At 40.1% G+C, this 18,024-nt stretch overlaps 1 protein-coding gene across 2 annotated transcripts in view; it reads left to right on the forward strand.

Moving 5' to 3' along the window:
* The window catches only part of fndc1 (fibronectin type III domain containing 1), a 39,968-nt gene that overhangs the window by 8,653 nt on the left and 13,291 nt on the right, over positions 1 to 18,024 (forward strand). The window contains exons 4-15 of one of the 2 annotated variants that reach the window (XM_085372588.1): positions 4,045 to 4,290; positions 5,647 to 5,745; positions 5,935 to 6,052; positions 6,192 to 6,379; positions 6,966 to 7,073; positions 7,404 to 7,592; positions 8,312 to 10,975; positions 11,089 to 11,204; positions 13,939 to 14,050; positions 15,153 to 15,497; positions 16,223 to 16,297; positions 17,249 to 17,410. In XM_085372588.1, coding sequence (XP_085228714.1) covers positions 4,045 to 4,290; positions 5,647 to 5,745; positions 5,935 to 6,052; positions 6,192 to 6,379; positions 6,966 to 7,073; positions 7,404 to 7,592; positions 8,312 to 10,975; positions 11,089 to 11,204; positions 13,939 to 14,050; positions 15,153 to 15,497; positions 16,223 to 16,297; positions 17,249 to 17,410 — 4,422 coding nt within the window. The remainder of the gene's footprint in view (positions 1 to 4,044; positions 4,291 to 5,646; positions 5,746 to 5,934; positions 6,053 to 6,191; positions 6,380 to 6,965; positions 7,074 to 7,403; positions 7,593 to 8,311; positions 10,976 to 11,088; positions 11,205 to 13,938; positions 14,051 to 15,152; positions 15,498 to 16,222; positions 16,298 to 17,248; positions 17,411 to 18,024) is intronic. The other variant, XM_085372589.1, reaches the window with a different exon arrangement.

Genomic DNA, 18,024 nt, shown 5'->3' on the forward strand with positions numbered 1-18,024 from the left:
ATGGTGGAGCTTCTGTTGTGGTTTGAAGCTGCATTTCAGTCAGTGGTGTTGGAAATCGTGTCAAAATTGCAGAAAAATGTAGAAAAGTATGATCAGATATTGATCAACCATACAATATTATCTGGAAAGCATCTAATTGGCAACAGCTTCATTTTTCAGATTGACAATGATCTCAAACACACTGCTAATGGGGTAAAAGACAGAAAAACACCAGTGGAACACATTCAGTCATGGATTGGCCTCCCCAGAGCTTTCCTAAGAGCCGTTGTGGTCATTCCAATATTAATTTTCAAGCTTGGTGGAATTCTCCAAACTTTACATGTATTGTGCATGCATGTGCATATTTGCACGTTTCGCTGAATCTCTGTATGCTGTCACTATTTTCCATTTCCAAAGTATAAAAAAAATTAGTGGTGGCTCAAGACTTTTGCATAGTGCTGTACTTTTTTTGTGTGCAGCCCAATGTGATATTTGAGCTTATGTCATGTAAATGCTCATTGGTCTAATCAAACGTAGACATGCATCATACTGTTCCAGTGGACAGTTTAGTCTCTCTAAACCACTTAATCGTGGCAGGGAACGTGGAGAAACTCTTTAAAATTCCCTATTGAAAGGATGGGAAGCAGAAAGGAAACCCAGGGCCTTCTTGTTGCAAGGCAGCAGTGGTAACCGCAATGCTAGTCTGGAGTTTCAGTTTTATGTGTTTGAGGCAGAGCTGCTCCAGGAACATGAATAATCATATTTGTTGATTTACTTTTGGGAATGGAGACGCCTGGAAAGGCAGAACAAAGCCAAATGAAAAGTAAGAGCCAAAAGGAGAAGTAGCTAATGTTATAAATCTTCATTTACTATCAGCTGAGAGCTTATTAATAATCTAATAATCTAATTATTAATGATAATTGATAACTCGTTCCATGCCATTTACCAAGCATAGCACTAGAGCTAGCACACTTCCTGCACACTGACATTGTTATATAATGGCAGTGTATACCATCCTGAATTTTTTTTAATGCTTTAAATTTACTTTATATATGAAAATAACTGAAATGAGATCGCATGTGTGCAAACTGAATGTTCCTCTTTGTTTGATGAAACAGTTCAATTGTAAAAAAAAAAAAAAAAAAAAAAAATCAGCATGTTAACATTTATTGAGCTTCAGTAATGAAAACAAATAACAATAGCATGGTTAGAACATGACTATTAATCAGTCACAGGCGCTTATCAAATGTTAAAGTGCTGCCAGGCAATTTCTGGTAATTTACAACTGCAATTTGATATGCGTCTTTTGGGATGATACTAATTTGCTCATCTAATTTATAAGTCATCTAAGGTACACAATGACTTAGCAGTCTGGTATGCTAATACATAAACTATGGCGACAACATTGGCATTAGCACTGTATATTTTCACTACAGGCTAAACTGATTAGCTCTGCTGGAAGGAACACTTTGCCATTGACTGGGAATTGTTTGTATAAATTAAACTGTGGGTAAAGTGAGTAAGTATGAGACCAATTTGTTTGCAACATTTAGACTTCTTTTTTTAAGGTTGCAAAACGTCAAAGTTTTTGAGGAGCGTCCAAGGACATAACGGAGACATTCTTGGGGACCTCAGTCTGAACACTGAGGTGTGCCTCGCTCTGTTTTTGCTATGATATGCCTGTCTGTCAGCAGGCAAGCCTCATAGCACCTCGGTCCACTGAGCTTCCAGGAAAAGACATAAGGGATCTGGCATTACCAGCACTGTCAAGTCAGTGGTTTAGTGGTTCGTGGCATTGTGACCTGGGCCAAATTATGTATTGTGACAGTTTTCCAGACAGAAAAAAGGGAAGACTGATTAAAACCAAATGGGGATATTTCTGTTTTAAGCTACTCTTGGTATCAGAAGAAACAAATGGAAAGTGCTTGGGATGAAAATTAATTGTCAAAGGGTCATGGCTAGTTGCCATATGGTGAACAATGTTTACAAAAAATACAAAAGCTATGAATGAGACACTTTAAAGTATTATTTTTGGGGTATTTTACGCTTATAGGATTAGTGCAGGTATAGGTAGAAGAACACAATTTTTGTTAGCACTTAAACCAATAGACCTGTTAAAAATAGCTAATTGTGTGTTGTAAAACTATGCATACCCTTACTGCTTTCACTTCAATTATAGGGTAGGCAGCAGCAATGTGCTGCAAATCGAAGGCACTTGATTAATTGATCATCGGCAAGTGTGAGCACTGTAAGCGTGAGCACAGAAAGCAGAGCATAAGAACAGAAATATTGGCAGCTTGATAGTCTGGAGAGTTCAGGCATCACCCATGATATTAAACAACCAGTTGTGGCTGTCGATTATAAGGCCATTTCCAGACAATTTGAAATCCATCATTCTGCAGCGAGAAAGATTATTCACAAGTGGATATCATTCAAATCAGCTGCCAGTCTTTGCAGGAATGGACATCCCAGCCAATTAACCCCAAGGTCGGAGAAAATGCAAAAAACCCAAGAGCTACATCTTAGACTCTACAGAACAAAAACACTGAACATGTATGACTTGTTTGGAAGGTTGCCAGGAGAAAGCTGTTGCATCTGAACAAACCACAAGACTTCTGTAGCAATGTACTTTGAACAAACCACACCAAAGTGGAGATGTTTGACCACAATACATAGCACCACTAGTCTAAAGCATATCTGTACAACCACCTCATGCAAACTGTCAAATCACGGGGGTGGAGGTGATGATTTGAGCTTGTTTTGCAGCCACAGGATTTGGTCCCCTTGCATTCACTGAATGGACCAGGAACTCCCCTGTATAGTATAGCTGCTGAATCATGGGATGTACTTCATTTTTAACAGGATGTATATACTGTTATGAAAACTCTCTTGTTCACATTTTTGTATGCTTTTATTTGTTTACAGTTTTTTTAAAGCCTTGTTAAACTGAAAAGTGTAGTGGGAAAGACCAACATAACATTTGTCCACATTAAATCTGTGATTTGAATCACACATGACACAAATTCTTATTCTGATTTCACAGTTCACTTACTGGAAATGTGTGAAAACACGCAAAGCTGACAGGAAAAGCAAGAGAAGGATTCAGAATGGGGTTAGGGCATTATTAAACAAATAGCCAGTACTGTCTGAATCCAAAGGGAAGACATTCATTCAGCTGTGCTGGCAGTACAGACAGGAGATACAGACATTAAGTAATAAACAGAGTGATCCAAGTTGATCCAAGTTGAACCAGAAAAAACCCCAAACACATGTATTTTCTTCATGGTCTTCTATACATTGTGTTTCCTCATCACATCTTCTTTGTCCCCTAACTACAAAACTCCTTCTTTTTAAGTCACTTTTAGATATGGTGGCCTCATGTAGACACCTATAATCTAATTTGGCTCACTCTACATGTTTAATAGAAAATAAAGTCTTACATTAAAGTATTGATTAAACCTTTTTGAAATGCATCATGTTCACCTTTTTACATCAGCTGACTTATCAGTACTCCCCCAGCTGTGCACGCAGCTGTCCTGATGGGAAACAGAGTGGACCTTTTCCATCTGAAAGTGATTATGGTAAACAGAAAAGGGAGGAACAGATGGAGAGAATGGAAGAATAAAAAAGAGGGAGGGGCAGATGTTTTTTGTTTTTGTATTGGAAATGCTATCGCTAAGCACTGCAGCCAGATGAGAGGGATTGTCTGACTGTCTGAGTCAGTGTCTGAGATGTTGTCCAAGATGGTTTGGATTGAAGCGGGAAGCAGAGCACCAGAAGTTATAGCAGATGACAGGGTACATGATGCAGTTCTTCAGCATTTCCCTTCTGTGACAACTGGCCAGGCTGACAGGCGGTGTTGGATGAGTGTGACAAGTAATTATGTGTTTATCAATAAGCGGATGTGTCTTGAGTGGAAAAGTTATGTGGAAACATTTTCCATGGAGGATAGTTTCAAAAAGGCCCCAAAGGCAAACTGAGCACAAAAACCAGATTATGTACATTGGGATTTTAAAGTTAAAATGAACAGTGCAGTCTGAATTTTAAATTTATTATATCCATCAGCAGGTCCAGTAAGATCTTCACAAACAGTGGTGCCCCGAAATCACTCCTCCGTAAAACGGGCAACCAGGATGGACAGGAAGGCTCAGCTGTCGCCTAATGTCAGAACACACAGGAGGGCACCTCAGTCTTCCTCTGGTCCCAGGCAGCCCGAGAGAGTTTTGGCAGGAGTTCCTCTGCTGGAAAGGAGACGCCAACACTACGCCAAGCCTCAGTCTGATCAGAGAAACCGACTCGCACGCAAACTAAGTAAGAGGGCCAATATTTTATACTACTGATCACTAAATGAAATGATGAAATGAACAAAGCTTTAGGTTTTAGTCAAATATGATGCTGAGTAAGAAATGTCAACATGTCCTTATAGTATTGGAAGATACGTTGTGGTCAAACGTTTACATAGTCATGAATTTCATGCTCATTTTGGACTTTTAATTTCCTTGAACTTTTCTTTTTCCAAGGGTAGAATGATTTTAAACCAGACCTCTTAAAAAAAACAAGCATTGGGTAGAGAAACTTGAATTGATTTTGGATTTTCTCTAAGCCACACAGTGCCAAAATTACAGATGCAGGCTCAAATACATACATACACACAACTAATATTTGGTTAAATGCCACTTAGCAAGTTGCACCTTGACCGGACATTTTTGGTAGCCATCAACAAGCTTGTGGCATTATTCTGGCTGGAGATTTGATCACGCCTGTTAGGAGAGTTGATAGAGTTTAATTAAATAGATTGGTTTCATAGCACAGAGTGTAATTTACAAATTTTCCTCATTATTTCATTCACTTTGTGTAGTGCACCAGCACCACTGGCAGCAAAACAGCTGCAGACCATGATACTACCACCACCATGCTTGACATTTTGTACAGTGTTTAGGTTTAAGAGCTCTTGTTATTGTGACCAAATAGCTCAATCTTTATCTAATGTGACTATAAAACCTTTCTGCAGGAGGCATTTTGGCTTATACGTGTGGGCAGCTGCAAATTTTATTCGAGCCTGAAGGTGTCAGTTTTGGAGAAGGGGTTTCTTTCTTGGTTATGACCCTCTCAGTCCATTGGAGAAGCGGTTTCTGTCTCCATGGTGATGGAAACTGATGATCTAGGTGTTTGCAGTTGTTAAGAAATGGTTCCAAGAGACCTTCCCAACTTGTGGAAATCTACATATTGGAGCCTGTACATAAACTTTTAATCCTGTGTGGATTAGAGAAAATCCAAAATCCAATTAAAGTTGTGCACTTACTGCTTGTTTTTAAAGTATGTAATAGATGCTTTTGAGTCATTCTACCCTGGAAAAAGAACAGTTCAAATAAATGATTAAAAGCCCTAAATTGCTATGAAATTCATGCCCATGATTACTGTATGTATGTATCTTTGACTGTGACTTTAGGTGGCACACAATAATTTCCTGTGGCAAAGATTACTGAAATAAACCAGCAATAAAAAGGTTAACAACATCTAGAAGGCATTTGGATTTGTCCTAGTTTCTTATTTATTTGTTTGTTTCCTATTGAAAATAATTTAGCTAAGAGGATACATTTTTTGTACTATCTTTAGTTTCCAGAGTGTAAACCCTGGCCGTGCCTGGTATCCCTTTTTTATTCATAGCGTCTGAGTCCGTTCATGTGGTGTCACTGCAGGCACAGAAGGCCCAGGGTCAGAGCAAACCTGCCAACAGACCAGTCACAACCAAAACAACCACACCAGGTACCTGCAGGTTTATAGAGAATCATTCTGTATGTCTTTTTTTCATAGTAGATATAGAAAATCTGCAAAAATTCTGCAAAACTACCTTGCCAAAGTTTAGAAGAAGTCAGGGGATGATGTATATCCAGTGACTTTAATATTCGTTTGGATCCAGACATTTGGGTTTTTATCTCTTTGTGTGTTGTCTAGCTCCACCTGAACATGAGGCCCAGGACATCAGTGTCAGGGTCATGTCTCCTAAATCAGTTCTCATTTCGTGGGTTGACCCTGCTGTCGAGATGGAGAAAGTTGCCCCTGGGGCATCCAGGTGGGCCCTGTTAAAGTGTCAGTTAACAAGGGGGGAAAAAAAGAAAAATGATGACAAGTAGAGAAAAAATAAAACTGAAGTCTAATCTTTCTCAATGGAATAAGGCATTTTCTTCATTTTCTTTTTATTCTTAACTCAGATCATACACAGTTAGGTACAGGGAGAAGGGTGAGTCAGCACGCTGGGAGTACAAGGAGAGCACGCAAAGGAGAATTTTGATAGACACCCTGTCTGCTGACAGCATGTATGAGTTCTCTGTCAGAATCTCTCAGGAAGAAAATCACAGCAAGTGGAGCGACTCAGTCTTTCAGAGGACTCCAGAGTCAGGTATGTGTTGACTCTGTTTGCTGAGAATTACTTACATGATATCTCATAGTGTATGATGCAGTAGGAGTCTGTAACTGTGTGAAAGAAGTGAAGGGTTATAAAGAGCCAAAACCACTGACTTTTTTTTAATAAAATGAAAACAGAAATGATTTTTTCAAAAAAAAAAAAAAAATACAAAAGGCAATTCATTCTTGCACAACCCTTTTAAGCTTCTTTCCTCATACCACATCTCTTCACATTCGCTGCCTATTATTCCTTTTTGATATATCAGCCTAGGTTTGGCTGCTGCGCTCCCATTATTGAAGCTTTTATACCACGTTTCAGCTCCTGAGCTGCAGTTCATTGGAATGTCAACATTTACTGCCTGGCTCACAGTTTAGGTCTCCGTCATACACAATCTCAGGGGGCACGATCTGACAGTGTATGGCAGCAATATTTTCCTCAGTTGTAGCCTTCTGGCACAAATATCCTTACTGTTTTTACATGCTTTAAGCAGCAATTTCCTCACCCTTTATACTTTCTGTTGCCTATGCTACTTGTTTTCCATCCTGTCTTTCCATTCACTTTTACTCTTCACTTTCACAAGCACCATCTGGGCCACCTGAGAACTTTGAGGTCAAGCCATTAAGAGGAAAAGGGACTGCTGTTGTAGCAACATGGGATCCACCTGAAGAGCCCAATGGGAGAATAAAAGGTCAGACCATTATAATGAAACTATTGTTATTATCATGATGGCAAAACATAACAATTATTCATTTTCGTGCCATGATTACTCCACCTACGTTGGTGTTCTATGTTGGCCACGGATCTTTCACCCAGTGACAATATTTGCATTGTTTATGGATGTGTCCTACAAAACAAAGTGCAGCATGCTGATGTCACAGGGCTAATCTTTGCTGTGAGTTTACTGTCACTGTTGGAACAAATAAAGAAAGCCAGCTAATGCTTTCCAGACATGTTGAAATAGCATCAGTATTTTCTCTTGAATGATCTCACTACCTTTCCAAACTTCTCTTTCAAACAGAGTTCATCTTGACTTATGTCCCTGCCATGAAGCCTTTTGAAACAAAAAGCGTGAAGTACCATGGAAGCACCACGACAGCCACCATAGATAACCTCACACCTGGAGACCGTTATATTTTCACCATTAAGGCCACCAATAGGAAGGGACAAGGACCACAGAGCAAGACCTTCAGTGTCGCCATGCCAGGAAGTAAGCATATTTGATAATGTAATTATATAGTCACTGGGGAAAACAGTCCTTGGAGACTATGCCACATGTGGCACAGCAACTTTGGAGTTGTTGCTTCAAAGATGGGGACCAGGTCTGTGACCACTTACAGTCAGTTGCTGTCTTCAAAACAACCTTGTCTACCCTTTTGCCATCTGTTGCAAATCTGTTGCTGTCTGAATACACAGAATTTCACAATAATCAGAAATTTACATAACTACTTATGGCCATAGTCCAGCCAGAACCTTATAGATTTAAAACATAAATACCAAAAAATTTCCACAAATAGTAATATAGTTGCTGCAGGACTCTCAATTTAACTGATTTAAATTAAAATTTTGTAGGCACTTGATAACCAGGCTTTTGTTATAGGGATATAACCAGAATGCAACCAGTTTTCAGCAGTTATTTCCAAACATTTGCCAATCTGTCTTCCAACTGGTCCAAGTCAGATTGTGCTTTTTGGGTAACAGGTTGCCTTCCACTAGGCAGTTGAATATGGTTGACCTCTGGGTATCTTGCAATTTCATGCAATCATTTGCTGAAAGCAAAAAAAGATGTACCGCCTAGTTCCTAGTTGCAAGGACGTTGCTGTCCTTTTTCCTCCTGTTGTGATTGAGCTATTAGGCATATGTGTGCATTTGAGCTTGAGACTTGCACATTCTAAATTTTCATTGTCATTGTTATTTTTTGTCTCCTAGCAGGCAGCAGTGCTGCCTCAGCATTTTCAAAAAGCAAGGACAGCCGCAGGACTGGCCACACGCCTTCCAAACAAGATACCGACCATGATGACATCCAGTCAACAGAAGTGCCAGAAATACCAACCATACAAAAGCAGCCACTCCCTGCTGCACCTGTCAACAGGCGTTTTCGTCCACTTTCCCAGACACGCTCCTATCACAGCATCTTCTCTTCCGTCAGGGGGTCAATCAGGAGAGCAGGAAACAGAGGCTCTAACAGAAGAAGGGCTAAGAATGATGAGGAACAGGAAGAGGAAGAGGAAAAGGAAAACAAAGTACCCACAACACCACCTCCAGTAGAAGAGACTACAACAATGGAATTTGTACCAGAGCCTAAAGATAATGATGTTTCCCCTGAAACTGAGGATGAAGATGAATATGATGAAGAGCCTCTGACTACTAAAACCCCCTCCCTCAAAGTTTTAACACCTTCTCCAACTAAACCTGCATTTAATCGACTTAATCCACCAAGAAGAAGGCCATTTAAGATTAGGGTCCATCAAAAAGCAGGATCCAAGGATGCATCCACTGATTCATCTTCATCCTCATCTTCCGCATCATCTTCTTCTTCTTCTGCTTCATCATCATCATCATCCTCTTCTGCTTCATCATCTTCTTCTTCTAATTCTAATTCCCCCACCTCCACTTCTTCTTCTACCTCTTTGGATTCCTCCTCATCTTCCTCATCATCCCCTTCTACGACCTCACTGTCCTCTCCCTCACAAGAATCTGCAGCAAGCAGAAAGGACTATGTAGCTCTCACATATCCAGAGTCGAAAAACACCTTTGAAAAGTCCAGCATAACACATGCAAAACCCTCCACATCACTTGCAAAAGTGAACAGTTCACAGCAGACACACGTTACACCTGTAGGTAGAGGTTCCACTTCAGCAGGACGCGCCAGTGGCACTGGTTTTGGTTCTAGATATGGTTTAGGCCGAAGATACCCTGGGAGCTTGTTAAGAGGGAATTCTACCCGAATGTTGAATGGTTACAAACCTGCTGTCATCTCACAGTCGAGTTCTCCAAGAAGAACTCAGAGTCAAGTAACTTCAAGCATACATAGTTCAGCAACGTCACAGGCCACTTTACCGGAAAACACTCAAAACCACGAAAAGTCAAGCACTCTCAATCCATCAACATCAAAGTCAAAATCAGAAGGGACTTCCAATGGTGAAGATGTCTTGGAGTCCCATAATTCTGACAAGTCACGTTCTACTTTAGAATCTAGGTCTCATGGCTCGACATCTTTGCAAGTGACAAATCCATCCACTTCACAAAGAAATGCGAACCACCCTTCCACTGCAAATACATCAGGATTATCTCAAAGAACTTCACAAAGAGAATCTCACAGTTCTGCAAGATCACATGACACACACAACTCACAGAGTTCTCACACATCATCTGAGGGAGACACATCAAATGTGGAAGGAAATGATGACACTAACTACAAAAACACAGAAAGAGAATTAACTAAAGTTGAGGACTCTGCTTTAACTACTAGAACACAACCGACAGAGAAGCCAATGAAGAAGGACAAGGAAAAAGATGAAGGAACTAAAGAAAAACCCCCAGTTTCCGCAGGTACCAGAGTCAGGCCTTCATTTGCTGAAAGATACCCTTGGCTAGCTAGTCGTTACCCAGGAAAAGTCATTTCAAGTGCAAGGATAGCATCTCCAAGACAGGATAGTAGAGTTCCTTTGACCAGGATGTCATCTTCTGTTGGGGCTGGCAGACCGGTTTTGAGGGGGACAACTACCAGGGTCTCAGGGGCTACAGGTGCTGCTGGAGTGCCCTCAGTACAGGAAACCAGTGAAGATCCAAGTGCTTCTTCTACTCGTGACTCACTAAAGAATGGTTTTGGAGCCAGTTCGGTTAAGCCATCACTGATCAATCAAAATGTAGGCTCTGGCGGCACTAGAAACCCAGCTACCTCATCTTCATCATCTTCCTCTTCACCATCCATCTCTTCAAGTCCTGATCATCATCATCACTCCTTAAGTGGGCACAGAGACTCCGGTGAGCCAAGCCATAGAGAACTTACAAATGACAAACATAGCAATGAGGATTATCTCAGTGAGAAGAATGGGGAAAATGATAAAGTTGCCGATCCTATAGAAGCTCAAGAGAAGCCAGCAGAGTCTGATAAAAATGCAGAAGACAATGCAAGTGTGGATACAGGAGAAAGTTCATCCAGGACCAGACCTGGCACTTCCTCTGGAGTCCCTCTAACTAATCGTCGACCTGGTGTAGGGGTGAATGGAAGGGTACGCTCTCCTCTCTTACCAAACAGGCAGTTTGGTGGGTCTAGGCTTCCCCTAAGAGTACAACCAGCACAAAACTCTAGACTGGGCTCTTCAACATCTGACTCTACCTCATCATCATCTGATTCAGCTTCTTCCTCAAATTTACCCCAACCAGTACTGACCTCAGAGAGTGACATTAGCAGTGGCACTACGGTGACAAGGACAGGGGGATTGATTGGAGGCAACTCCCACTCTACATTAACCTCATCATCCTCATCTTCATCTCGAGATAGCTTTAGGAACAATGGGAGTAGGCCTCGCTATTCCATCAGAGGGAAACAAAATAATGGCAGAGGAATCAAACCTAGCAATGGAAATGGTAACGTTAATTCCTATATGCAATTATGTGAAGTTTTTGACGTCAGTTTAACTCACAAATGTTTTAAATAATTTTATAACATCATGCCTCTGCTTATGTTCTGTACCTGTCAGGTAAAAATGGACGACCCAATCTGACAGCAACAGATGATAAAGAGTCCTCTTCCTCTCACGGAGCCAGCAAGGCCACTGGTCAAAGGTTTATCACTGGACCAGATGGAACAAAATGGGTAACTATATTTAATACACTAACCTTAGTTTTACCTGTTCCTGACTCTTTGAGCTGAAGTATGTCCAATATGATACTTATTGTTACAGTTTAGAGACCAGGACAGATCATCAGAAGGAACTGAACATAATTTATTGATATACAGAATTCACTTATGCTATTTGGTGATTAGACTCTGAGTCTGCAAGGTAGAATGAAAGATGATCATGGTATTAAGAATGGAGGCTGATTGGTTTGAAGGAGGCAGGATGAAAGATGATTGGACTACAGCAATGAAGTCAGCATGTAATGAATAGAATAGCAGCCAAACACTTGGGGAAACCAGACAACTGAGTGAATACAAATCCTCCTTATTAAACTTACACAAAAGCTTAATTTATAACAGTCAACAAATAAAAATGTAAAAAGTAAAGAGTTAAGAAGAAACACATTTTACCTATGAAGGTTTTAAGTAGTGATGTTCCTAGAGGCTAATTTGATAGCCATTTGATGGAGGGAAAAAAATCAGACTAGTCAACTAGTCTAAAAGACACAAAAAAGGCCTCAGATAACATTTGAAACTGAGCATACTTTAAATAGACAACTATTACGTTCCTTGCTAATCAAATAATGTTATACAATAAGTACTGTTGAAATGTTCAGCACTTTATATTGGGTAGCACATGCACACAGTGTCAGATTAGTATGACTAATGTTAGTGCTGCTTGTAGCAGAAGCTCTGGTTTCTTAAGTGGGAGCATCCACATGTTGGTGCAGCCTGTGGTTACACATTGGTTGGTTATATTTATTTTTTTACATCAAAATATAGGAGATCTACATCTCAATGTCAATCATTAACAACTTCTGTTTATGGAGAGAGTGGGAGGGTGGGGTGTAGCCATCAGTTAGTGCTGTAAATTCTTTCAGCCAGTAACTGCCATTACCGAAATTAATAAAATAAGAATATTGCATGCAACCGACTAGTATTTCTGGTGCTGACTAGCAAGGGCAGCGACTTTCAAACATTTAATCGATTAGTCATCAATAGCCTTAGTAATGAGTCTTGACTTGTTTGTCCACCAGAGGCCATTCTGCAACTTCCCTGTGGCCCGATCAAAAGTTTAAGATCACTTGAAAAATGGCAAAAAATCACATTTTGCATGGTTTGATCTTAACAAGATTCCAAGTAGAGCTCTGACCTGCAACAAGAAGAAATGGGAGTGAGACTAAACATTTTTTGTGCGTGCAATTTATTGAGAACAATAAAATTAAACTGAAACCAACTGTTTTAGAGCTGATCAAAAGTTTAAGACCACACCTCCACAAAACACGTAACCCCCCCCCCCCCAAAACAGAAATCCAAGTTCCATACATGAACTCAGGAATGAGTAGCTCCACCGTTATTGTTGATCACTTCAAAAATTTGTTGCAGCATGCTTGATGCAAGGGTTTCCATGAGGTGAGTGGGAACATTTCTCAAAGTGGTAAAGACGGATGCACGAAAGGCATCTACTGTCTGGAACGGTTGTCCTTTTTTGTAAACTTCCCTTGCCATCCATCCCTAAAGGTTCTTAATTGGATTTAGATCAGGGGGACATGCAGGATGGTCCAAAAGAGTGAATTCTCCTGGAAGAATTCCCTTGTCCTGCGGGCATTGTGTACTGTAGCGTTGTCCTGTTGAAAAACCCAGTCATTACCACACAGACGAGGGCCCTCAGTCATGAGGAGTGCTCTCTGCAACATCTGGACATAGTCAGCAGCTGTTTGACGCCCCTGCACCTTCTGAAGCTCTGTTGTTCCACTGAAGGAAAAAGCACCCCAGACCATTATGGCACCCCCTCCACTGTGGCGTATAGAAAACATCTCAGGTGGGATCTGCTTGTTGTGCCAGTAATGTTGGAAACCAACAGGACCATCAAGGTTACATTTTTTCTCATCAGAGGTTAAAACTTTCTTTGACCTTTCAATGTCCTATGTTTGGTGCTCTCTTGCAAAGTTCAAATGATCAGTTCTGTGGCGTTCAAGAAGACAAGGCCTTTGAAGACATCCCACCTCAGCAGTGAGGATGCGCTCCGAGAGACCCTACCTGACAGAAAATGTGTCAGTTTTAGTTTATTGTTTTCAATAAATTGCATGCTTTAAAAAAATGTTTTGTCTCACTCCCATTTCTTCTTGTTGCATCTTGAAGCTCTACTTGAAACCTTGTTAAGATCCAACCATGCAAAATATGATTTTTTTTGCCATTTTTCTTTTGACTGGGACTATATTTTTGTTAAAAATAAAAAATAAAGCTATTAATTTAGACTAAAAACTGGAAACAGAGTGGTGGTTAGACTCGAGGAGTTTACCCACCCATTTACGCAAAATGTTCTGGGACTGAACAATGAAAGTACAATATGTTTGTTGTTCAGAAGTGAGATGAGATGTAACATAAGCTGTGTCTGTGGTTAGAATTCGTCACCTTTGTACTTTGTACTTCGGCTGATATTAGTTTTACTCTCAGAAAAAAAAGTAACAGAGCTAATTGTTCAAAAAGCTGTCTTTCAAAGTAACAAATGTGGAAAGTTATTCACCTCTTTAAAAAGTCTTCAAAATTCCACAAGTCAGATGTTCCCACTTAAACTGTTTACTGTATGTCTATGTTTATGAGAACCCGTTTTGAATAGGACTATGACTTTCCTAAGCATCACAGTCAGGATGAAGCGTACTCCTCACATGAGGCTCCATCAATTTTGCAAACATGTTTCTTTCTTTAGGTGGTAGATTTGGAGCAGGGGATACTTATGAACGGGGATGGAAGAGTTCTCCAGGACTCCCAGGGCAAACCCAAAAGAGTGGTCCTCGGAGAGGATGGACGCACTATTTTTGGTGAAATACTTCAGCCATTTTTATCTTAACATCTACAGCTTGGACAATGTATTTAAAAAGTGCAGTGAGTCCATTATTGGCTAGATACAGACACAACTTTTGTATGTTTGCCTCTGTACACTGCCACAGTGAATTTTAAATCAAACAATCAAGATGCGATTGCATTACAGTCTTCCAGGTTTAATCCTTTGGGCTTCATAAATATTTTGCAATAATAAAATCATAAAATCTTTATGTACTGAACTAGAGTTTGCAGCCAAAAGCTTCATGGTTTCCATTTTTAGTGACCATTCTGCTGGATCAGTCTCAGAATCATTAGTGAACATCTGTTGATCAGTCTACATTACACCTTAGGAGCAAAACAGGATGTTTTGGTGCAGATTTCAGGAATTATAGCCAGTTTTATACACAGCCCCCTATTTTATCAGCTCAACTGACTGACAAGAAGTTTCATAACCAGATGAGGCCTGTCATGTACAGTATGACATGACAAATGAAGCAAACATAATGTCTGAAGTTCATCCAAAGTTGATTTTGTATTTTAGAGTTTTTCTCTGTAATTTTAAATATAAAGCCACAAGAGACAACAGTTATAAGCAATAGAGTATAGGGTTATAGGAGTATCCAAATAAAGGAGAGTACTTAACGGATCATAAATTATTTGGCATGTAACTATGTCAAAAACACTTTTAATCAGGCAGGCGTACCAATGTTGAGGTCTACAGTCAGAGATGCATCTGTCAGATTATTATTTATTTGTTTGTTTATTTATTGGTATTATTATTGCAGAGGCAGAACTACAAGAGCTGTATTGTTGTGGACTTGACTGCTTAATGAAATATCAGCTGAAAGTGCTTTAGAAACTTTGACCATTGTCAGCTGTCTGGATGCAGGTTAAAAACAAAACAGCTGTAGAAAAGCATTCTTTCACACCTGCTATTTTTTAATATTTCACAGTTATCACAAGCTTAATCTTTTTTTTTGCGTTACAAAAGAAACTCTGGTATTTTGCACCTTTATGCATTTTAGTGCAAATCTGGTTTGTATTGAAGACACAGGCATTAATATTCAGCTTCATTTCTACCCAATCACACATCGCCAGATCACATAGGTAGTCCTCTGGTAAGCCAGGACGGTATTGCGCTGTTTGGCCATGGGCGAGAAAGTCAACCTGTGATCAATCCAAAAGACAAGGTCCTCATGGTTGGAGGGAAACGTGTACTTGGATTGGATCGGCCTCGCCCCAGGACCTCCACCACCACCACCACCACTACTACCACCATGGGTCCTACTACCACACCTGAACCCACCACCACTGACTGGACCACAGAGGAGTTTACCACTGGATTTCCATACCCAACCTGTCCACCTGGGACCTTTTCCAAAACAGATGAATATGGTTATCCCATTCTGGACTCAGATGGAATCTTGGACTGCTATCCAGAAGGTATGTTTTTAACTGAAAATTCATATGCTGCAGACATTGTCATAAAATGCTCATCAAAACAGAAATATGTACAGCAGGAATAGTAGAATATACTCCAGTTCACCTACGTACACTATTGTTTACTTAATAGCTTTTCCACAGAGCTGAAGTCAAGTTCAGAGCCAGAATGTTCACATAAAAAACTATGACTTCACTAAATCTCTCAGTTGTATTATTTGTCATGACCATCTAGCCCAAGGCCAACAGTGCTTCCCGTTTGCAGCCACAGATCCCACTATAACCCTTTAAATGTGTATATAAACGTGTGATCGGGTCAGTTTGTGTGTCTGGATGTATAAGTGCCTGTGAGTGTCTATGTGAGACCACAGAAACCACATGGACATCTGGAGGCTAACTATAGCCAGAGTCCTGCTGGTTTAAACACACTATGAAACCATCAGTTGTGCATTGCATTAATGTTATTACACAAACAAAATCAAAGAAACAGACTTAGACAAATGCATAAACACAAAAAAGTAAATTATATAGATGCATACAGAGTAATTTGAAAATATTCAAGCTATACCAACAACACTATACTAGACGATCAAATTTGCAGATACAATGTTACAGCAATAATAATAATACGTATTTGTCTTACATTATAAGCTAAAATAAAATGCACTTCGAAATGTGTCTGCAGTCATGTGATATTGATGCTATAGCTTGTTCTACTTCTCTGACAGAGGACTCCTCAGGAATGGAAATGGACTTCATGCTTACAATGACCAGGGTGCCTGATGCTTTAGTTCTTAAGAAAGGTATTGGCTGAGTTTGGCTTCGGACCATCATAGTGCCACTGGGCTGGGACCAACTAAACTGCACTGTATGCTCACTGTTTGTTGTCTGTTACGCTGCACTGTTTGTTTATTGTCTGTTTATTTGTCAGTGCATCTGTTTGCAGGCTATTCCCATCTCTTCCCTTTTCCTTGCTGTGTCCTTCTTTGTTTCTCATTTTGCTTGTTTTGGTCATGGTTCATTGCTTGGATTTAGGATATTTTCCATTACACGCTGTATTTAATCACTTTTCTTCCTGGATACACACTGCATGTAAACTGACTTGCTGAAGAGAATGCAATGCACTTGCATTGCATTCAATGTTTTAACATTCTTTTGTAATGTAATAGCTGAACTCAAGCTCGAGCTGCAGAGGTTGGTTGCTGTTAGCAGTTGCACTTTCTTATTTTATTACAGTAAATTTTGAGATCTAAAGGAATCTGTTGCATGTGACATTCTTAGGTTTGCTAGAAAGGTCACAGTAAGTGTTGCAGTATTTTCTTAGCATTTCCCTGCCGTGCCTCATAGCTGGTTACATGTGTGTGGACCATGATGTAATGCTAAGGTCCACTGGTGCAGCGCAGGAAAAAAATATGTGATGAAAGAAGAAGAAGCCCACTGAATCCCGCCACATTGGTTTGCTTTGGAGACTTTTGAAACAGTTGTTGTCTTCAAGTCTCTCCCCCCCAAGCCCCCCACCACCCCCCATCCCCGTCCTCTACTTCCCACATGGAAAATATGGGTAGCAAAAGTACAGCTTTGGGTGTTGGGTCACACATCTGCCCTCAATTAATTAAATCTGACATTCTCATTACACAGATCATGGCAACTCTTACAAAGGATTAATGAAACACAGCAGCAGATTATTAAATTAGGATATAAATAACATAAATCTATTTGGATCAAAACCTCACCGACACATGTGCTTTTGCTAGATGAGTTTGTTGTCCAGACCACCCCGCCACCAACCACCACCACCACTACTACCACCACCACCACCACCACCACAGAGATCACGATGCCAAAGGTGCACATCAGACCCGTCAACAAAGGCCCTTCAAACGAGTTTGACCTGAGTGGGAAGAAGAGGTTCACAGGTACTTAAAGTCTTTTTTGTATATCTTCTTACAAATCCATGCTTGTACATACTCGTGCCTTAATGCGATCTATGCAGTTTCACAACATGCCACTCTTCAATGGCAAATATTACTACAATGTAAAAAGAAAAAAGTGAGTGATATGACTGCTTTTATGAGGAAGGATCACACAGTGTGATGAGACTGAAACTGGACACTTCATAGTGTCGTTCAGGTCATGTTTTTCAGGTCATTGTTGGAATTTGCAGAGCCACAGCTATAACAGTTCTTATCATCAAAAAGAAAAAAAACCTCCACAGACCTGCTCATTACTAAAGAACAGAGATAAAGTAGATAATTAGATAACATAAGGAGGCATTTGGAAGCCTGTATTTCTATTTTAAAACCAGGTGTTTTAGGAGTTAGCATAGACTCAAAACAGCGCTATGATGAGACTGAATATTTGACTGATATTTCTCCAGAAACATGAGATGTTTAAGTAGGTAATGGTTTGTCAGCACCATGTTTACAACTGTTTTCTGGTGCTCCAAGTGGCCACAGAAAATATATAAAAATACAATATATAGGCAAAAGTATTGTCTTAATCTTTGAATTTGTGTGTTGCCAGTCCTGTT

Source organism: Diplotaxodon limnothrissa, linkage group LG15 (assembly GCF_057381915.1).
Source record: "Diplotaxodon limnothrissa isolate DT_005_m linkage group LG15, D_limnothrissa_male_GT1.1, whole genome shotgun sequence".
NCBI classification, from domain to species: Eukaryota; Metazoa; Chordata; class Actinopteri; order Cichliformes; family Cichlidae; genus Diplotaxodon; species Diplotaxodon limnothrissa.